The sequence below is a fragment of the Lolium perenne genome, chromosome 2 (assembly GCF_019359855.2).
Source record: "Lolium perenne isolate Kyuss_39 chromosome 2, Kyuss_2.0, whole genome shotgun sequence".
Taxonomy (NCBI): domain Eukaryota; kingdom Viridiplantae; phylum Streptophyta; class Magnoliopsida; order Poales; family Poaceae; genus Lolium; species Lolium perenne.
Window position 1 is genome coordinate 187076132 of NC_067245.2, and position 22205 is coordinate 187098336.

The 22205-nt window shown below is 44.2% G+C and overlaps 3 protein-coding genes across 4 annotated transcripts; all 3 read right to left on the minus strand.

Moving 5' to 3' along the window:
• Window positions 1–775: 775 nt before the first annotated feature.
• Window positions 776–2113, minus strand: LOC127334139 (protein S40-6). The gene has a single exon (XM_051360560.2). It carries the CDS (start codon window positions 1771–1773, stop codon window positions 1210–1212), a length of 564 nt encoding a protein of 187 aa, XP_051216520.1. The 5' UTR covers window positions 1774–2113; the 3' UTR covers window positions 776–1209.
• Window positions 2114–12544: 10431 nt separating this feature from the next.
• On the minus strand, window positions 12545–15771 carry LOC127334140 (uncharacterized). 2 transcript variants are annotated; one of them, XM_051360561.2, is made up of 3 exons: window positions 15451–15771; window positions 14412–14516; window positions 12545–14323 (listed from the first exon to the last, which is right to left on the minus strand). In XM_051360561.2, the coding sequence occupies exons 1-3, from the start codon at window positions 15652–15654 to the stop codon at window positions 12773–12775; spliced, it is 1860 nt and encodes a 619-aa protein (XP_051216521.1). In that variant the 5' UTR covers window positions 15655–15771; the 3' UTR covers window positions 12545–12772. The 2 variants fall into 2 exon arrangements, with proteins under 2 accessions (XP_051216521.1, XP_051216522.1); XM_051360562.2 differs by having other exon boundaries at window positions 14412–14511; window positions 15451–15758.
• A 1428-nt stretch (window positions 15772–17199) lies between these two features.
• LOC127334141 (uncharacterized GPI-anchored protein At1g61900) lies at window positions 17200–21518 on the minus strand. The gene is made up of 8 exons (XM_051360563.1): window positions 21330–21518; window positions 20907–21113; window positions 20165–20749; window positions 19350–19595; window positions 19192–19203; window positions 18092–18235; window positions 17631–17699; window positions 17200–17539 (listed from the first exon to the last, which is right to left on the minus strand). Exons 1-8 carry the CDS (start codon window positions 21379–21381, stop codon window positions 17460–17462), a joined length of 1395 nt encoding a protein of 464 aa, XP_051216523.1. The 5' UTR covers window positions 21382–21518; the 3' UTR covers window positions 17200–17459.
• Window positions 21519–22205: the final 687 nt, after the last annotated feature.

Sequence of the window (22205 nt, forward strand, 5' to 3'; positions counted from 1 at the left end):
CTAAAACCCCAAAAACAATCAACCCCTTTACAGTTTTACCTAGTTACTTTATTTCATCTAGTTTATTTGTTTTATTTTTACTTGTGTTTTATTTACTTACATGAAACCTTGTGCTTGACAACCACACGGTGGAGTTGAGGACAAAAGGCTTTTATTTTACTTGCAGGATTGCTAGAAGAAGAGAGAAGAGAATACTCTTTGTCCAGTTTCCCAAGAGTTTTATATAAACCCTCGAGTCACCCTTGTGGGAAAAATACCCTGCTGACACAACACTCTGTACTTGGAGTCTCAACGTCATCAGGGGGTAACGGGAGCGGGGGCCGCTCGGTTGTTACTTCTTGAGGTGATCTCTGTGTCAATGGACGGTTTTCGTGTTGTTTTGTGTAAGGTTGTGTGTTGGGGCGTCGGCCTGAACTTGTTATGATATCGTGTGTGTGCGAAACTTGGTTTTGATTGTTTGTACAATAATCCCTCCATCTCATGAAAATTATCTTAGATTTGCAAAGAAAATGGATGTATCTATACATTATTCAGTATATAGATACATTTAAAATTAGACAAATCTAAGATAGAGGGAGGAATACTTCAAATGGATGTGCTATGGCCGTTGTGGCTTTGTTATTTTAAAGTTGAGCTCGCACTGGAGAGTTACTCCACTACCACTGCTCGGTCTCTAGCGGAAATACGGTGAGAAATAAGAAAAATAATGATCGAAGTACGGGTAGTCATCAGTAAGTAATCCAAGAAGTCATATGATTACAAACAGCGCGATCACTTTCAGCTCATAATAATAACCAAATTGGAATTTCATTTTTTTTTCCGGAGAAGTTGATCGATCATGGATGACAAACTGACGATATCGGGCCGGTATCGGCAGCTATCCGGTGCTAGCACACAGCCCAATACAAACGAGTTCGGAGATGAACCTAGCTTCTTCTCCCCATGCCCAAAACTCTACCCTGCAGCTAGCAGCATCTACATCCGGTGCTCCATACTGCAGGAGATTTACGAATTAATCAATCGCTAATCTTTTTTAAAATCTTTTTCTTCCCACGCTCCTAATTGAGAACTCTCATACTGTAGTAACAACGAATGATCCAAGCAGAGTGCATGCCCTGCTAGCTAGCTTAACGGGGCAGCGATTAACTGATGAAGAAGAGACGACGACGATGGAATGGACGGATGCTTCATGCATGGTGTGCTGCTGCTCTAGCCGAAGAAGCCGGTGCTGCTCCAGACGGCGTCGCGCACCCGGCTGAGGTCGCGCCCCTTCAGCGTCCTCCCCACGCCTTCGAAGACCGACGGCGCCGGCGTGCCGCGGCCGCCGCTCTGTGCCTGGAGGTACTCGTGCGGCGCCACCCACTCGCCCTCGTCCTCGCGGCAGCTCACGCCGTAGTACTGCTGCTGCTGCTGTTGCTCGCCGCCGCCGCTCAGCGAGAACCTGGCAGCCGGCCACTCGGGCACCTTCACCGGCGCCGAGCTGGCCACCACGTGAGGGCGATGATGGTGGTGTGCCGTGGCGGCGGTGGCCTCGAACGCCATCGACAGGCCCCCCGCGGTCCACCGTCCGCCGCGACGGTCCTGCTCGGGCTGCCTGCCGTTGCCGTTGCCGGAGTCTGGCGCAGGCGCCGCGGCGAGCACCGACCAGACGTCCTCCTCGTCGAGGTCCGCGAGGTGATCGGCGGCGCCGTGGCCGCCGCCGTTGACCTGGACAGGGTACAGCAGCCGCTCCGACCCATACCTGCTGCTGCAGCCGCGGCCCTGCTTCCCCATGTATATATCGATCGCGTGTTGGTCACCGGCTAGTTTTGCTTCAGCTGGAAACTGGAACCAGCGAGAGAGCTAGCGAGCTCCCCTAGCTATATATTGGATGGACGGACGGCAAGCAAGCAAAGAGAAGAGAAGGAGAATCTTAGCTAAAGAAGATGAAACGAAATGATTGAAGCTTTCCAATGAGCTCTCTCCTACAGGCTACAGGTAGTATATCGATCGATCTCTGCCGTGTCCGTGCACACACAAGAAAGAAAGAAACTAGCTTTTCCAGCAAAAAGAAGAGGAAAAGCAGAGGCTTTTTCGATGGTTGGGAGCTTCAGCCGGATGGAGGAATCCATGGGCGGGCAGCCGGTATATATACACGGCCGGGCGGCGGTGCGACCTCCTGTGTAGGATGCCGGTGTGCGCGGGGCGGTTTTGGGGGGCCATGACGTCGCCGCAACAGCGAGATGAGATGGAGACGAGGGCTGGAGTTGGCCTGGAGTTGGCCTCAATTGGTAGCATGCTGTGGGCCCGCAGGCGTAACCTGTTGTGGCCTCACACGTGGCCGCTTGTCCACCTGGGCCCGCCGGAGCGCCAGCTACCCGGTGCCACGTACGATACACGGTGGAGCATTGCGTTCTTGTCCTCTCCGGCAGGACAAAAGAGCACTCAGTACGCATGCATCATACAACTGTACTACCAATTCGACTCATTATTCTTATACGATTGAAGAATTCTTCTTCAGGTTCAGTCCATACAATTTTCCAAACAAAAAATATTACGCGAGTAAAGATTAATTAAGCCGACCGATACTGATCTCAATATCTAGTCTACTCTGCCTTAGGACTACCATGTGAAAACCAATGTGGACTGTGTATTCTCTTAAGTGTGCCACGATAGAGGTTTGGCAGATATATGCTAAGTTTGCTGCTGCCAGCAACATTAAGCATGCAAGCAAAGCGATTAACGCAAAAAAAAAATCACACTGATATATATAGGACTACACCTTGCAGAGCAAATGGGCATTAGCCAAAGGCATTTATCTATTTGGAATTTGTTTATGTCAACCTAGCTAAAGACTGCAATGACTGGTAAGTGATGGCCTTCAGCCTTTCACCATGCACATATGAGTTTTTTTTCCAGAGAACAAACATCTTCATCAGGGGCACACTAAATAGAGATTATTTTGCAATCCACCGAGGGACAAATCCACTACTCATGCATAAAGGAGATGGAGGGGGCAAAGCTCTAATGGAATGAGCAAAATTGTCTACGGCTAGCTATCGTAGCCAGCGAAGGAGAAGTTGTTCGTCAGAGAAGGTCTCATGGAGCGAGGAAAATTGGCCGCAGTCGAACCCACATATTCGTAATACAAATTCCATGATCTGGTCGCGTTGGATGCATGGCACGCCCACATAAACCATATTGTGTGGTTGACATGTGTGACTCTCAAAACATGTAAACCATTAGAATTTGGCGAGTGCTTTAGTGGGCTATGTGGTGTTCCTTTCAAAAAAAAAAAATTTCATGATGATGTAGGGAAGTTGTCTTTGTTTTGCGGGTGCATGTTATGATTGTTGTTTACTCCACTAATCATGGATACCCCAGTGGCCCAGTGATCCTAGTTAAGGCATGGATTCACTTTGAAAAGACAAGGAGATAAATAAACTCAATTTTGTGTGCGAGACACTCTGCATATATAAACCATTTGGTCGTGGCAAATTTAGAGTGTTTTAGTGGACTGTGAGATGTTCCTTTCAAAAATATTTTTACACAATGATGTAGAGAAGTTGCCATTGTTTTACGAGCGTGTGTTCTCCTTTACTTTTTTTTACTAATCATGGATACGCTAGTGATCTTAACTAATCATGGATTCACTTTGAAAAGACTACTAGGAGAGAAATAAACCCAAACAGGTGCATGCACATTCAACGGTTCACAAGATCGCAGGACCACCGGTCGTCATGAGTGAGCTCCTTTGTCTTAATTTGGGTGCATAGCTAGCTAGCACTGCATACTACGTGTTCCTTTTGGCTTATGCCTCACTATCTTCCATTAGCAAATGAAATGGCAAACGACATGTCATGTGAACTATAAACCCCAGTTTATGCATGAGGTACACGAATTGTTTCTACTTCCTCCATCTCATGAAAGTTGTTTAAGATTTGTTTAAATTTAAATCTATCTAGACAGAAAAATATATAAATATATCTAAATTTTGATAAATCTCAGACAACTTTGATAGAACTGAAGGACTACTAGGAACTAACATAGCATTTTTACACGCATGATTCAGTAGTGCAACACGGCCATCACTAGCCGGTCTTTTAAAATAGGCCGGGTGGTCTACCTGAGATGCACCCCATCTAAGACGGTTTAAGACGAATCACCTTCCAATGGACGCCTCTGTGGAACAGCCACCTCAAGATTGAGAACATCTCTATTTTCTTGTTCACAAAGAATTTATTCTTTAATATGTAGCTTCATGTTATCTTGATTCGTATTATAAAGCACTTTTCAATGGGAGAAGAGATTTGATGCACATGAACACCAGTGCTCCTGCTTTTTAGAAAGATGAAATCACCAATTTGGTATATGAAGTTGCCCTGGATGTACGCTTTGGTCAAGAACTTGCAAATCGTGAATTCTGGGTCAAAAAGTTACCCCGCGCGAGCGTTTTGGTCATTCTGTCACGACCACTGTTAGTTTCTGACGTGGCCAATTATTTTATTACAAATTTCCCCCTAAAAAGTCAAACTAAGGACTACAAAATTAGGAAAAACGAAATTTTAGGGCCCAATTTGCAAAGAAAAAAAACAATTAATTGGCTACATCAACAAACTAACGGTCACCTTGATGGAGTGGCGAAAACAGTCGCGCGGGGCAACTTCGTGACCCAAAATTCACTATTTGCAAGTTCGTGGTCAAATTAGGGTTTTTATTTTTAAAAAATTATATTTTTCTATTTAAAAAATAGAATATTAATTCCATGAATATATACACATGTTCAGAATAATCGTGCAAAATTTTGTTAGAGATTGCGCAGTATTTTAAGCTATAGAAAAAAACCAAATTTATTATTGTATATAAGGATAGCAAACTCATATTTTTGTCAGGAATTTGTCTTTTCGTATAGCTAAAACTACAAAATATTTCCTCCCGAAGTTTATACCATACCTTCAGAATGTGTATATGTATGCACGTAATTAATATACTCCGTATGTTTTTTTGGAGAATCATAAGTATTGTTTTTTAACTTTTTATAAAAAAAACTAGAAGCCCCGGTGCTCATTTACCAAAAGCACTTTCCGTTTTCAATGTCAAGCCTATTTTTTATTAGATAATTGTATATAATTGGGAGAGTACAAATGGAGTCCGAGCTACATGTAGCTCTTCATTTAAAAAAACAGGGAACCATATTTTTAGGCTTCAAAAATTTCTCGATATAGCCAATAAAAATCAATAAATGTGCAAATTCTCAATATGAAATTCTTTGCATTGTAGGCTACACAAACATAAAAAAATGTGTGGATCTAAGTGTAGTGAATAGTGCATATTTTTAAAACTATAAAATCTGTCAGATTTTATCATTTTTGTGTTACCTAGAATACAAAAAAAAAAACACATTAAGATTTTGCACATTTGTAGATTTCATCATTGACTACATCTATAATTTTGTTTTATGTTTTCTAAAATAATGATTTATAATTTTTTAAATGTAAAGAGCTACATGTAGTTGAGCCTCCATTTACAGTTTCTCTATAATATAGTGTAGGGATTCGTAGCATAGAAAACAAAAAATTTCCTACCGCGAGAATGCAATCCAAGCCAAGATGCAATCTAGAAGATGGGAGCAACGAGGGGATGAACGAGACTAACCCTTGAAGATTTCCAAAGCCTACAAGAGGAGGCTCTCGTTGCTGCGGTAGACGATCACTTGCCGCTTTCAAAAGCGCGTAGAAGATCTTGACGGTGCCACAATCGGGCAGCACCTCCGTACTCGGTCACACGTTCGGTGTTGATGACGACGTCCTTCTCCCCGTTCCAGCGGGCAGCGGAAGTAGTAGATCCTCCTCGGAATCCCGGCAGCACGACGGCGTGGTGGCGGTGTCGATGGAGATCTCCGGCGGAGCTTCGCTAAGCATATGCGGGAGAAGTAGTGGAGGAGGGGCGCTAGGGTTTGGGGAGAGGGGGTGCCTTGGGTGCCGGCCACAAAGGGGGGAAGCCAAGGTTGGAGGCTAGAGTGGCCGGCCACCCTCCCCTTGTCCCTCATTATATAGGTGGAAGCCCCAAGAGTTGTAGTCCAAGTCTTCGAATAAGACCCCAACACCAAAACTTCCCAAAGGTGGGAAACCTACTCAAGGGGGGAGTCCTACCCAAGGTGGGACTCCCACCTTTTCCTTAGGTGGGTTGGCCGGCCACCTCAGGTGGAGCCCACCTGGGACTCCTCCCTTAGGGTTTGGCCGGCCAAGCTTGTGGAGTCCCTCCGGGACTCCACCTTCCATAGTGCCTTTCTTCCGGACTTTTCTAGAACCTGCCATAAATGCACCGGATCATTTCCAAACTTAGAATATGACTTCCTATATATGAATCTTATTCTCCGGACCATTCCGGAACTCCTCGTGATGTCCTGGATCCCATCCGAGACTCCGAACAAAACTTCGAACTCCATTCCATATTCCATATCTACTTAAACGACATCAAACCTTAAGTGTGTCACCCTACGGTTCGTGAACTATGCAGACATGATTGAGACTTCTCTCCGACCAATAACCAATAGCGGGATCTGGAGATCCATAATGGCTCCCACATATTCAACGATGACTTAGTGATCGAATGAACCATTCACATACGATACCAATTCCCTTTGTCACGCGATATTTTACTTGTCCGAGGTTTGATCATCGGTATTACTCTATACCTTGTTCAACCTCGTCTCCTGACAAGTACTCTTTACTCGTACCGTGGTATGTGGTCTCTTATGAACTTATTCATATGCTTGCAAGACATTAGACGACATTCCACCGAGAGGGCCCAGAGTATATCTATCCGTCATCGGGATGGACAAATCCCACTGTTGATCCATATGCCTCAACTCATACTTTCCGGATACTTAATCCCACCTTTATAACCACCCATTTACGCAGTGGCGTTTGATGTAATCAAAGTACCTTTCCGGTATAAGTGATTTACATGATCTCATGGTCAAAAGGACTAGGTAACTATGTATCGAAAGCTTATAGCAAATAACTTAATGACGTGATCTTATGCTACGCTTAATTGGGTATGTCCATTACATCATTCATATAATGATATAATCTTGTTATTAATAACATCCAATGTTCATGATTATGAAACTAATCATCTATTAATCAACAAGCTAGTTAAGAGGCTTACTAGGGACTCCTTGTTGTTCACATAACACACATGTATCAATGTTTCGGTTAATACAATTATAGCATGGTATGTAAACATTATCATAAACACAAAAATATATTATAATAACCATTTTATTATTGCCTCTTGGACATATCTCCAACATATAGCAGTTAGACTAATAACTGAACCAAATTAAAAGCATGTGGGCCTTATATTTTGGGACATAGATAGGACTAATATATTGTAGTTGAGAAAATGTGTTGAATCGGAAACCATATTTTTAGTCTTCAAAAAATTCTCGATATAGCCAACAAAAAAATCAGTAAATGTGCAAATTCTCAATGTGAAATTCTTTGCATTGTAGGCTACACAAATGTAAGAAAATGTGTGGATCTAAGTATAGTGAATAGTGCATATTTTTAAAACTATAAAATCTGTCTGATTTTATCATTTTTGTGTTGCCTAGAATACAAAAAAAAACACATTAAAATTTTGCACATTTGTAGATTTCATCATTGACTACATCTATAATTTTGTTTTATATTTCCTAAATTATGATTTATAAATTTTTAAATATAAAGAGCTACATGTAGCTGAGCCTCCTTTTGCAGTTTCCCTATAATATAGTTGTTAGACTAATAACTAAACCAAATTAAAAGCATGTGGGCCTTATATTTCGGGACATAGATAGGACTACTATATTGTAGTTGATAAAATGTGTTGAATCCCCAATGATACTAGTGCTTGTCTTAAAATCTTGGAGTGATGCTGAAGGCCTTTATGTCAAGGTCAAAAAATAAATAAAGGAACAATGCACAAACAGGCACCCAAAGGTGGAGGAACAACCGAACAAGATACAATTGCCAATTTACACTGTCGAAATTCCCCTGAAATGTATACGAGATATATGAGACAGAGGAGAGCATTGGCGATTAATGGAGACGTTTTTGGAACAGTGGTGATCGACTGGCCGAATGGCTGGTACAGGGTGGAGTGTATGTAGCTATCGAGACAAAAGTAAGCTTCAGCCCTATCCTCCAACATGTCTGGCAGTGGCAAGCTGTGTGGTCGCCTCCAATAATCAGTTGCCCATTCACATCAAGCACAGATTTTAGAATTAGGCACAATAATGACCCGTCATTGTCTTGGAACACAACCATAGTATATATATTACTAAAACCAGTTTTGATATAAGTATTTGAGCATAATTGGCCAGTCCAATCAGTTTTCATGTGGGTGCACTAGTTCTTCAATCAGAACGTGTGTAGCTATGTAATTATATGTGTGTACGTACTTCTTATATAATATCTAAATGTTGCTATGTGACATGCATATTTAGCACAAAAGAATTCTGAAAATTGGCAACCGCACACAACTCACAATACTATCAACCTACACACTCTCTTATTGCCTTCTGAAAACAGTTATCATTGGCCTGGCACATTCAAAGCAGCTTCCACAAGTAATGATGAACCAATATTTCAATAGAGTTTGTGGTGCATATAGAAGATTCGAATGCAAAATAATCACAAGAGGCTGTGATTCCATAGGCCACCCCATCACATCATACATATGTCACGACGTGACATTGAATTATTTATGTGAGTATTTTTATATTATTTTCCAGGGAATCAGTAGGTCATGTTGTTTTCGGCAATGCGCTCATGGACCCCCGTCCCAAAAAAAGGCTATATATTGACACCACTTTTTTTTTTTTGAGAAACACAGTACAAACGCAGGCGCTCACATACACGCGCATACACTCACCCCTATGAACGCACACACGCACACCCTACCCCTATGAGCACCTCCGGAAGACCGAGCCGGCGGATTGGATCTTGAAATTGACGAAGTCACCACAGGCGGCACCATTGCCTTGAGAACGTCGCCTCCCACTGAAAGAATATTCCGCCTTTATGAGACACACAGATGTCAAACCTGTGGTTTGAACTCTGGTGGGCTGGGGGTACAACCACCCTCCTAACCACCCAACCTCAGGTTGGTTCTCGACACCACATATTTATAAATACACGAACAGTTGATTTGTGTGAGATATTCATGCTATAACTGAAGTAGTGAGTTATTAAGTAATCTGTCCATGACATTTGTTAGTGCACTTAATCTTGTATGGGAATGCCCTCATGGACCCAAAAAAAAACACCCTACATTTATATACACCACATATTTATAAATATGTGAAACCTTGATTTGTTTGCGATATTCATCCTAGAACCGAAGTAGTCAGTTACTAAGCAAATAATTTGTGCATGATATCTGCTAGTGAGGTTAATTGTATATAAGGGGTTGCCGTGTGTGATGTTTTTGCGGGGATGCTAAGCGTGGGATATAATTAAGCAAATATATGTCATGTCGAGGGCAAAACTCCTAATATTTTGCTATTAAATAGTAAGGACTAGTAAGCCACAATAACATTGAATTGGAGTTTATTTCAGTTCCAAATCCTTCCTCGTTCCAAAGATTGAGCCGCACCGTGTCGGCAATCGAATATCTGGGTATACAGAAAGTCCTATTCACCATTTTGCTGCTGGTGGACCTAGCTAGTAATAATAATGTTAGAAAAAGAAAAAGCTGAAGGTTATATAGTAGGGATTCTATTCCCCAGGGTCAATGGAAAAAATGGTGGTGGTCACATCAGCAAGATGCAAGGCAGGGGAGCCGGATCTTCTTGTGGATCACAGTATTTTACTACCATCTGGCCGAGGCAGACCACACGTACGCATGATTTAGCTTTACGACTTTTCTTTTTGTGTTTGATTCCTCCCTCTCTTTATCAATTTTATACAGATCCAGGGGGATCTTATGGAAGAAGAACCTTCGGAATATGTAAATTTCAGGCCAAGATTCAGATGGCGACTTGTCTAGAAAAACATAAACGCTGTCATGTCGAATCATTTGAGGGCTGGACTTTTATCGAGTGGCAATAAGAAAAACAAGGTGTTGATAGAAGATCATCATGGCGCTAGAGGTGCGTTGTCCAATCAGTCTGCTGTGCGATGATTTATGTGGATGAAAAAAGAAATGGAAAATCTTGAAGGGAAAAAACAGGATTGGTGAAGCTGGGAGCGTGGTGGGCCAGGAGCGTTGTTTGGCGTGCGTGCGTAGGGTGGGCCTCCGGAAGCAGACAGAGCGAGGGCAAAGGGCCAAGGAGATTCCAGTAGGCCTGGGCCCACGGCCAGCAGCTGCCAAAGGGCCTGGTGGGCCTCCCGGCCCTCCCCGACCCCCTTGTTTCGCCAACACGTATGAATAGTACTAGTACTCGAGTACTAGCGGGTTGTTGCTTTCTCTGTCAGCAGAAAAGAAAAATTGGTTGCTGGTTCTTGCTTGGTCTGAGCTCAGCTGAGGTTCACTCGCTTGGATGGATGCTCATGAGATGTTGCATTCTTCGTGCTCATCCGGCTTAACTGCTACTGCTGCTTCACCGTCGATCGGCTCGTCGCTGTCGGCAAAAAGTGAAGAAGAAATGGAGTTGAGCTCCATACTGTACTATCAACTGCGGCCAGCCACACATCGATCACCGGAAGTAAGTAAAAATCTCAAGGTTTGCTGCACAATAATGCAGGTCGAGATGGAAGCGGTTCGAAGCAAAGCGCCGGCCGACCAGATCCGTGTCGATCTCTAGGCATCTAGCTAATGTTCAGTCCTCGCATATGTGGGTGCCGGACATCTCTGTTATTCAGTCCATCATATCTATACACAGCACATACCGAAGCTGATCAATAATTCAGCGTGTGGTTTTCTTAATTGGAGATTCATCATGTGATACATGCTAACATGCACGCCGCTATTAACACTGCAATCCGCTAATCTGAAAAGATGGATCACCCAATTTGCTGTCAGATTTAGCAGCGTGTGTTGTGTGTACTAGCATTATTGAAAGAAAAAAAAAATTGAACTAGGAAACGCAAGGCTTTTAACATCCCAATTCACATGTTCAGACCGATATCCAATGTATGGGCTGGGTTTCCTCATGTCACTTTCCTGAAGCCTGCTCGGCGACTGCAGGTCCTTTGCTAATTTGGCCCACGGGGACTTGCCAGCTTCATGTACAGGAATTTCATCTGTTTGTGCTTTCACTTTCTTCAAAACCATCATCATTAGACTACTTTAAACAAGATAGCATCAGATACTATCTATCTATTCACCCATGCACCTACAGCCTACTACTGTTCAACAGCATTGCCAAATGCTGAAGCAACAAATGTGCTTGCTTTCTTTTTTAGATTACAAGAGATACAAAGGAAATCAGTTACAACATCATGTTTATTTTGGGGATTCTGCCTTTGCCTCACATATCAGTTAGAGCATCTCCAACAAATAATGAAAAATAAATTTGATGCTCAAAAAACTGATTTTTAGGGTTATGAAAGGCCAAAAACAGGGCCTCATAGATGATGTAAAAAATAGGGCACCCTCAATTTTTGCCTCTTGTGCTGCAAATTTGCAGCACCAAATGCATGGCCTAAAACAAATTGACCGTGTGGCACCAAGGCCAACTGACAACCTGGAAGCACTTATTTTTGTGTCAACTAGCCCATCAGTACATTTGCTGCAGTCCTGATGGACAGTATATGGGAGCCTCAGTCCTTGCTTGCCTAGGAATTTCTGAACCTGCAATTCTTGAATCAATTGCATGTGCGTTGGCAAATTATCTTCAGGTTTCTAAATGTGTGATCGCTTCAGATTGCCTCGAAGTGATTACAGCTTTGAAGAAGAATTACCGCCCCAGTTTTAGTACTGTTTTGAATGAAATAAGATCTCATAGTAGTGAATTTATGGTGGTTAGTTTTATTCATGAAAATAGAGTGTCTAATGGGCATTCCCATGATCTAGCTCGTAGCTCTTTGGATCTGTATCAGGGTCATCGTTCGTGGCTGCTGAACCCACCTGATACACACATTGTACCAATACTTATTGAGTAATAAAGAGAGCTACCTTTCCTGAAAAATTTATTTTGGGGAAAAAATAATGAAAGGTATTTAACATCATGATTCACATTTTTCTGTCTGACATGCAATTTATGGGCTGGCCTCTGGGCTGCTCAAGTCACTTTCCTGAAGCCTACACCAGGCCCTTCACTAATTTCTAATTTGGCCCACAGAGACTTGTCAGCTTCATGTACAGAAGTGTCAACTGTTTTAAGTGCCCCATCTTGCTTTGCAATCATCGTAAGACTACAAACATGGTACCATCAGATGCTATCTATTCACAGATGCATCTACAGATTATAACTGTATAAAAAATCATTGCCAAATGCTGGAGCAACAAATATACTTACACATGTTTTCCTTTCGTCTGAAGACTACAGGATACGCAGAAAATTCAGTTACATCACAATGTTAACTCAGGCATTCTGCCTTTGCCTCACATATGAAGGACGAATAAGCCTCAGTTAGATAGAACTACGACCACAGTTAGCATATCTGTATAAATAATGTATGTACACATGACCGGAGGAGACTGAAACGCACAAACCAGGATGAAGAATGTTTTGATACGTATATCTGTATACATCTACCATGTGCAGATACTAATCAAAATATTGTGCACGGTGAGGTTGCGAGTCACAACCATGTATATATATCTCGAGATTTTGAATGATCCGTATAGATAATCGATCTCAATTAGTAGTCATTTGCACGCCGCTAGCAGCACGGATTCTTCTGCTTGGCTGCAGAGCAGGCAATGGCTTGCTGTGATCGTCCATTCTAGCCTCCATAAGCTTCTCCTGAAGGCTTTGCTTTTGCTTGTCTGAGCCTCCTCCTCGCGCCAATCCTTTCGCTTCACGGATCCTCCCCGGTTTCACGGAGTAGGATGAACTGCACTGCTCCCCAACCGGCAATGTCGGGGTGATCACGGTGGACCTCTGTTCCGAAGACGGCGTCTGTGTCGTCGTCGTCGTCGTCCCTACGGATGCAGATCCTGCTGTTTTCAGCTTCCTGCTTTCGCTGATCGCTGACCTCCAGAGCCGCCTTATCAATGCCGTATTCTTGCCCGTAGCGCCAATCCTGCTCACGCCTGGAGGATCGGTGACGGTGAGCCCACTGCCGCCTCGGCTTCCACTGCCATTAGACAGAGCTGGCGCATTCTTGCCTGCTCGCGCCACCGAACGGTCGGTGCTGGTTCCAGCCGAAGAAGAAGAATCGCGTCGTCGGTCACGGCCGGGAGTGCCCCAGCTGAGTGAGCCGTCGCCGTCGAGTTTTTCCAAGAATATGTCGGTGGCCGGGCTGACAGAGTGAACGTTAGACGCAGCGGGGCTCGCCGGGCTGCCGCCATTGGCGGCGCCGTTGTTCTCTTCTTTCCGGCAAAAGTGCTGGAACACTCGATCCACGTCCTCCGGGGCATGAGAATTCTGATGGTTCAGCTCCTTGACGCCGCGGAGCCGGACGGAGCTCGCCGCCTCGCTGATCATCCGCGCCTCCCGCAGCGCGGCGGAGCCGCTGCTGGCGTCGGCGCTCTTGCCGTCTCTCCGCAGGAACGACTCCATCTCGGCCTGCAGCCTGTTGAGCTGGGAGTACTTCTGCTCGAGCGCCACCTTGGCGTCGGAGAGCTTCATCTGGACGCGCTCCTCGCGCCACACCTCCGCCATCTGCAGCATCCGCCGCTCCTCCTCCATCTCCTCCCGCATGCCCAGGCACTCGCGCCGGAGCAGCTCCACCTCCGCCTGGTCCTCCTCCACCTCCTTGGTCAGCTCCTCGCACGCGTCCTCCATCATCTCCCGCGCCTTCCGCTCCATCTCGTAGCTCTGCGACGCCTGCTTCGCCGACGCCTTCGCCTCCGCCACCTCCTTCATCAGCTTCCCGTTCGCCGCCTCCAGCTGCCGCCGGTGGTTCCTCTCCGCCTTGGCGTCCTCCTTCAGCGCCGCGATCGCGTCCCGCGCCCTGCTCTTCCACGACGACTTCTCCTTCGCCAGCTTCTTCAGGAACCGTTCCACCTTCTTCCTCATCACGCGCTTCTCGTCCTCCAGATCCTCGATCTGTGCACGAGCCTTCTCAAGCTCGGCCTCCAGCGCCACCACCGCCGTCGACGTCGCGTGGGCGTGAACCGGCGTTGCACGGGCGTGATGGTGGACATGTGAACCCAAGGTGTTGTGCAGACATACGTGCTGGTCCCATTTCGTTGCCTTCTCCATGGAGCAACCATATGGCATTTCCACCGCGCAGGCATCGATCTAATCAATGAACGCTCATGTTAGATGACGATCAGTTCATGGGTTTATATGCCACACAAGAAACACACAGTTATACACTACTTACTACCTTGTCTAAGATGCTGTGATATCTGCATTGGATACCGACACCGAAACCGCACCGAGTTTTACTAATGTTGCCGAGCTTCGCTTTCCGTCGATGCCGAGGGCTATGCTGACAATGAAGAAGATAGAAGCAATTGTTAGTAACATACATATCCAATCAGAGTCATATATAGCGGTTATATCTCCTTAACTGATCTCTGATGGAAAATTTCAATCAAGAGTTAGGCACTAGTGACTATTGTGGATCAAGAGTTGAACACTAGTGCGGATTTTGGGAAACAGATGTGGATCAAAAGTTGAACATTAGTGCGGGTTTTGGAAAACAAATGTGGAAAATTATCGGGTTCACCCGGTCTTTGGATTCCCTTGGTAATCAATGTATTGATAATCAATACCCCACGTTAAATTTATAACACTTGTATCATGGCAGTGTCTCACTGAAGACATGTGGTTTTCTGACTTCTGAGTGGTTGTACACTATATTTTGGGGCAGTAATTAATGGAGGAGTAAAAATCCAGGTGAAAATGGTGATCATTAACAAACAATCATGCTAATTAACTGAAACAGTTTTGAACCTAATCAAACAAAAGAGAATGTAAAAAAGAAGAGGAAGCGGATTTTGGCCCTGAATTGGCAGACAAATGCCTACCTTATGAACAGAGAAAAATTAACAGAGAATACATAATCAAACCGTATGGCGCCATTTGTAAGAAAGGATCAGAGGTCAAAAGTGTATAAAACCAGCTTTGACCATTCTGGGGATCAGAGGTCAAAAGTGCCACCCGATTTTGACCATTGTGCAAGGAAGGATCAAGAACACTCAACCATGACATGACCCAAATATAAAAGATAATTACAGCCTAGTACTACGGTCAAACCAAGAGTCCTTATATTTCTTCCTATGCCCGAGATCAAGAACGGAAAGAATCAATCTTGAATGAAGAAGAACAATCCCCAAAATGGTCAGACGATCGGAGGATCGCAGCAACGCAACGCAAGGCGACGATCCGATCAGAGGGAGGGAGGCAGGGACTGCGCTTACCGGAGCATGGTGTCGCCGCCGAGCGTCTGTGCTGGCCGCCTGCCGCTCGGCGTGGCGCAGCCTCCAGAGGCCGGCGGCGAGCGCCCTTGCGGTGGCCGTGGGTGTGGCGGCGACGATCCCGGCGGCTGCATTGCCGCGACACCTCCTCCGTGGAGCGTCCGCGCACGGGCTCCGACGACGATGTGTGGCGCAGGAGGGGGTCATGGGATCATGGAGGTGGGGAGATTGGAAGGTGGCAGGGAGTTATTGGTCGCCGTTTTTGGGTGGCGATTTCTTTCCGCATCTGCATGCACATGCCATGTGTGACGAGACGGAGGCCATCACAGGAACGAAGAGAGAGACAGACAATACAGTGCTTTTCTTTTTCTTTCCTTCTAATTTCCTTTAATTAGGTAGATCTAGGAGAGATACCATGGTGATGAGTGCATGTGCTTTGCCATTTCAAATACCCAATTTTCAACCTTGCTGTCCATCAAATCTTTTAACCGCTCACGGTTAATCTCACTGTATATGGTTCTTGATTTCAGACATTTTTTCCATCCTAAATTCTCGAGTTTATTTGCTGAATGAACAAAACCACCACAAAGGAATATCAAACCTCAATGTTACCACCTGATCGGATCTGATTCTGATCTGACTGTCTGACCCTGACCTGATAGAAAACAGTCTGAATTTCCAATGGCTACTTATGAGATGGCCCGCGCCGGCAGTGGTCTGGCCAGACGCTGTGCGACGGTCGAGTAGACCTGCCGACGTGTGCACGGTTCTTGAGTTCGGCAGACTCCATTGTCCAGTTGGGAGCACGCTGAAGCCAGACGTGGACGTGAGAGAATAACAATATTATCAGAGTGATTGGCATCGGCTTCAACGGCCGTACGTCGTGCGTGCTGCCAAACTGCCATCATCCCTCTTTTCATTTTTTCGCAGCCCAAGAACATTAGAATTGTGTAGCTTGGTCCTGGCCTACATACGACGAGGGTGTCATCGCCTCTTTGTACGGGGAATCTATCACTCTCTTTTCTCGACAATATAGCGCAAGATCGAGATGCCACCAGCACATGTCTTAAGCTAGCTACATGCCTGCCATGGATATATGGTTGGTTTGGTGCTGCTGATGGAAGTGACCGTGCATGATAGGGGAGGGGAATATTTCTCGCAGGATGGTGAAGTACAATAGGAAGGAATGCTATCAAGCAGTTGATGTGCCAGTGTTGCTGATGTGGGCTACAAGGAGAGTTGGATCATGCCCAACCCTGATTATTAAACTATAGTTAACACCTATCTAGATCTCGCCATCCCAAGCTCCCACTCATCGTAAAGTGTAGTAGCCTCCACTATAAGATCATCGATTGTTTGTTTGATTTGGTCCCCCTATGTTCATGGCCCCGAACTCTGTTCCACAAGCTATACATGCTGCTGTTGGATCGCAGGCTTGCTGTGCACTTGACCTGATCGTATAACTATACCTTTACTGAGATGCGTGCATGGTGTAATCTCAGGGTAACCAATCTGTCCAACGCTATTCAGAAACAGGTCTGTTTCTGGAACCTGGTGATCTGCACTGCGCTATTATTCAGACTTGGTGCCGACACAACACAACAACATGATTCTCATCTGCCAATCAGGCGAGCAAGGCCTGACCACATTTAGGGGAGATCATTCTCGAGAATGATTCAGATTTGTTGACGCGTCAAACATCAACAAACAATGTGGAGGCTATCAGGCTAAGCAATGGCAGAAAACCAATCGTAACGTGACACCCACAAAACTTTAGTCGAATTGTCATGCAGAATTCTGAAAGCCCCCTCTTCTTTCTCGCTACTCGCTATACAAAGGCATAATAAATTAGAGTGTTAGATCACTAGTATCATTTTATAGCTTACAGCAAATTCAGCTAATTACTACCGGTTACAATGGTTCGGTGTGATGGCCAAGCACAAGCAAAACTCCGCGGTTCACAGTTCCAATCAGCTCTCCTCAACCTGAATATTTGAAAAAATTGGAGTGGACTAGACTTGTAGTAAAAGAGCAGCCAGAAGGGTGCACAAACAAATGACTAGGCTAAGCTCCAGCCTGTTCTGGCTCACACCTGGAAAAAGAAGAAGAATAATCACTTCCACATCTTCCGAATACCAATGCACCAGAATGGGGAGAGAAAAATGAGCGTGTCGTCAGATTACCATTTTGTGCCGATGTTGCTGAAGGCCTCTCTGGGATACTAGGACCAGGACCAGGACCAGGAGCAGGAGCTGTAGACAAGGTGATCAAAAGGTAAGGAGCCTAACCTAAATAAAAGCAACAAAACATGCAGGAAGCTTGTGACACGCTGCAACTGTAAAGGCATATTTAACTACTCCAGTTTCACAACTACTTGGCTCCACTGTTAGCAGCACAACTTTATAAACCAGGTTTTTTTTGTAGAAAGTACAAGTAATTTAGTAATTAAAAAAGCCTATCGATAATTTATTTCAGCAGAAGGGAGATCGGATAGTACAGTAGAGCTAGACAAAAGGTTTCAATTTGTAAATTCATAACTGCGTAGCACATTCTCAGTTTCTCACTAATAATTTTAACTTGTGAACATGTGGATATACTCTGGCTAATAGGAAGGCATAATCAGAACCACAGGTAGATAACATACATCTACTGCATGATGAAGCTGACGGTTTCAAAGAAGATGTCCATGGGGCCGCGATGTTGTCATTCAGATCACATGTGAAACTAATCCCAGAAGAAGGGTCAAATGATGCATCTGAAGGCATACTTGGAAGGAGGCATCCAGATTCTGTATTCAACCACAAAGCACAAATCAGCCACAATGAATAAACTTTAGTTTGTCATGCAGTTTTGCAAGTTAATGGTGCGAAATTTGTTGTAACTAGTACTACTCTTACCCAAAAATGATACCTTATTGACACTCCCTCCTTCCCTACTTATATGGTGCCCTAGTACTTGGAGGTTTAACTTTAACCATCAATAAGACCAATAATATATTAGCTATGCGCCATAAATGTTATACCATTGGAAACTTCTTCTGAATATACTTGCAATGGTATAATTTTTATAGCACATAACCCTCATTTCATAGGTCAAACTTGAACTTCAAATTGCGTGGGCACCATATAAATTGGGACGACGGGAGTAATTAATTTGCTCATCTAGGTGGAGAGAAACTATAAATGCACATCATATAAGTATTGTTTCACCGCAAAATAAGGTAGTGAAGAGTTCTATTGGTTTTTACTTAGGAATTAAAATGAGCACATTAAGACTTGAAATTCGAGTTACAAATCCATCTTCACATGGTGGCAATTGGAGTCCTCTACACTGGTTGAGACTACTTACTATGAATCTATGGTCCGTATTGACAACTGACTCACATTGCTGATTCAATAGGAAAATGTCCGCTATTAGTTTATATCTCTATGGATCGCAAACATTGCTACAAGCTGATCGTTGAAATTGCTCCCATTTTTACATCCACCTTTAGTAAAGGTCTCAATGTTTAACCCCTTAAGAAAATTAAGATGATTCGATATTTAGGTTCCTGACTTCCTATTAATATACATACTGTTACTTTTATTCGATACAGTGGTTGACAACACAAGCATTCTGAAACATGCAACATCAGCCAAAATTGAAAGAAATACTGCTTTAGGCAAAGATTAATCATTATTTTTCTAGGAAAACAAAACATGTACACTGGCAAAAAAATCATAAGAATTTGAAATGTTCAATTACCTTGAGATCCAACTATATGCCAAATCATTGGGGAGTTTGTCAAACACACACGTACAAAAGAAATAAAGTGCATTAGTTCAGTTGTTAAGATAACATAAGATGGAAATTAAATAGGATTCTAACACATATATCTAACTGAATGATACTGTTTAACTTACCTTGAAGTGAAAAATCTTTCAAAGTTATTTGGCACGTGCTATAAACATCTATGCTGACATTCATCTTTTGCAATTTATTCCCAAGGGATGAGGCACAATCCAAAGCTTGCAAATTTGTGATGAAACTTTGCTTTTGCAAGTGAGATACATAACTGTCCATCTCCTCGCAACATACAGTAAAGTTCTTCACTGTACCACCACACTCCTTTGCTACCTTACTTGTGTCTGGGAAGCTTAGTGGGCAAACTTGAAGGTTGAAACGAACAAAAAAAAAGTCAGATATTTAATGAAAATAATAAATAAATAAATAAATAGTAAACAAAAATATAAATATATCCAGGTATTTCACATGTTTCCCAAAGCAGATTACAAAAAACTTTTTTATAAATTTGTGACAATTCTGATGTACACCTTAGTGGGTAATGGCCCGCATATTGCAAGAACCTGTGCATATTAATAACGTGAACACTGAAGTGAAAATAACTCAGTGTCCTAATTCCAGTGATTTGTTCGGTCAAATGGAAAATTCAAATGACCCTTGTAAGAAAATTTATTTGCCTTGCTATAAAGTAAGGTATTTGTTTTGAGCAAATAAAATATGATGCTTAAAGCTAAATGTCTGTTAGTAGCCTTTTCTTACCTCTATAGCCATGAAAAGATTTGTGATATTCCACACTTAATCACGCAAACTATCTTTGTGCATCTACAGTATTATTTTTTCTAGGATAGATGTATGTAGTCATTCTAAAAGAGTAAAATGTACTGGCTGATGGCATGATAATGCGCATTTATGCAAGTTGTTAACTTGAACGTACCTTCATTGACATTACAGTTTGATATCTGCCTTAGCATCTTGGATGCAGGCGATGGCTCCAGCCTGCTGGATAACCATCTAAGTACAACATTCCTGCAACTGTCAACTTTGGAACCCCCAGTGTTGCTTGTCAACGCAGCGTCCTTGGAAGAGATTTTCTGGGCAGCATCGTTTATAGCGTTCTGGCATGTTTTGCTGCAGCACTCGTTAACAGGATCCACCTTCCGACAGGCTTCGAGGAGCTTTGACGAGTCGATGACGCTCTCAAACGCATCGACGCTGCTGACCGGGCACGACCCCTCGGTGGCATTGGAGAGATGAACCGAGCAAATGCTGTGGAGATCGTCGCTCGCACCCTGGCTCATGAGCAGCTGCTGTACATCAGACAGACAGTAGTTGGCAGCAGTGGGGTCCAACGCGAGGGAGCCTGTCTGCTTGCTCGACTGTCCTATCAGGATGGTGAGAGTGGCCTGGAGCTGCGGACAGCAAATGACATTGGCAAGGAACGGGGCGAACAGGGCAAAGCAATCGACGGCCGTGGTGGTCATCAGGCTATCGATGGCGGTGAAGTTCAGCGCACATTTGCCTACATTGAGGGAAAGAATTTTAAGGCTCACACCTTAACCTGACACTGACAGGCTAGAAACGATCTTGCATTTGCTGAAGCCGTATTAGTTGAATTTGATGTACACAATGCATCGATCTTGCATTGCTTCCCATAAAAATGTAGAGGGGGTTCAGACCTGACAGCTTGGGCGTGGTGTTGTTGTAGAACGGCGCGAGAGGGGCAGGCGCGAGGAAGGGGACGAAGGGCTGGGGAGAGCCTGTCGGTGAGAGCTCTGGCATGAGGCCGCCGCTGTCGTCTTCTTCCTCTGCGTGGTCGACCCGGTGGAGCACCGGTCCACTATGAGCAAATGCGCGGCCGGAATTCCCCGGCAGCCCATGTAAACCTGCACATTCGAAAATTGGGACCGCAAATCAGGCGCTTCTTTCTCTCCTTGCAACCAGAATTTCCACCAATCCGAGCTCCACCCAGCACAGAGAATGCACAGAAGCTAGGTAGAACTAAGCAGTACGTGGTCCGGCCGCTGGGTACACTGAATTAACTTGCAAGAAAGTGAAGCATCAGAAGCTAGCTAGGCAGCGGATCAGCAAGGGATACTCACAGAGGCTGGAGAGGAGAGTGGCTGCCGCGAGGAGCCGGCCGGCAGGCCCCATCCGGCGGCGGCAGGGGACAGCGGGCCGGGGCGGAGGCGGCTGCTGCAACGGCGAGGTGGGAAAGGACGAAGAGAGGAGACTCAGAGAGAAGCGCTGCTTGAGAAGAAAGGGAAGCGGAGAAAGTGGACAGCTAGGGAAGCGCCGCTAATTGCCAAATGCACACGGCATAAGACTAGACTGGACATTGTTTTCTTCTTTCAACAATATAAAAGACAAGTTGTAAATGCTAAGCAATGAAGAAAAATGAAAGATGTGGTACTCCATATAATATGTAGTCGATAAAGTGATGCATATTACTTGTACACTAATTCTCAGTGTGTATTAGGTGCACTATGGTGATAAAATGTCAACTTTGCCATAGGTCAACACTTGCTTAAGTCAACAATTGGTGTGTCCCTAGTTTATTCCTTAAGCGACAAGTTGAGTATACTTAACTAGATTTAGAGGAAGGAGGTGGTAGCACATGCTCTGGATGAAAAATAAACCTTGAACCTTTAGCAAAATTCAACAAAATCTACATCATTTTGTTTGTGTGTTTTGCATGCCCAAAAATTAAGATAAAGAAAAGACATACTCCACTTTATGTCCTGTTAAAAAATATAACAAAGGCAATGTTGTAAAAAGAACTCCTGGAGCACCAATTTTTTTTGCACAAGTCTAAAAAATGTTTTTTCTCGAAAATGTATGTGTATAGGGCGTGTAAACTGGTGCGGTAATTTCCACGCTGAATCCGGCTTTGGATCCATTTAAAGTATCCATATCAGATTTTAAATAACCCGGTGGATAAAGATATTTGATTCCAAAGTCGCGCAAGATATGTTGTA

Bases quoted from the DNA above. Each gene is read 5' to 3' on its own strand.
- LOC127334140 (XM_051360561.2), bottom strand. From the start codon at position 15,654: ATGACCCCCTCCTGCGCCACACATCGTCGTCGGAGCCCGTGCGCGGAC. The intron at 14,517-15,450 runs GTAAGCGCAGTC...CTTCATTGTCAG, and splicing joins GGCGGCGACACCATGCTCCG to CATAGCCCTCGGCATCGACG. The intron at 14,324-14,411 runs GTAGTAAGTAGT...TTCATTGATTAG, and splicing joins ATCACAGCATCTTAGACAAG to ATCGATGCCTGCGCGGTGGA.
- LOC127334141 (XM_051360563.1), bottom strand. From the start codon at position 21,381: ATGGGGCCTGCCGGCCGGCTCCTCGCGGCAGCCACTCTCCTCTCCAGC. The intron at 17,700-18,091 runs GTATGTTATCTA...CCTTGTCTACAG, and splicing joins AGCTTCATCATGCAGTAGAT to CTCCTGCTCCTGGTCCTGGT. The intron at 17,540-17,630 runs GTAATCTGACGA...TTCTTTTTCCAG, and splicing joins AGCAACATCGGCACAAAATG to GTGTGAGCCAGAACAGGCTG.
- LOC127334139 (XM_051360560.2), bottom strand. From the start codon at position 1,773: ATGGGGAAGCAGGGCCGCGGCTGCAGCAGCAGGTATGGGTCGGAGCGG.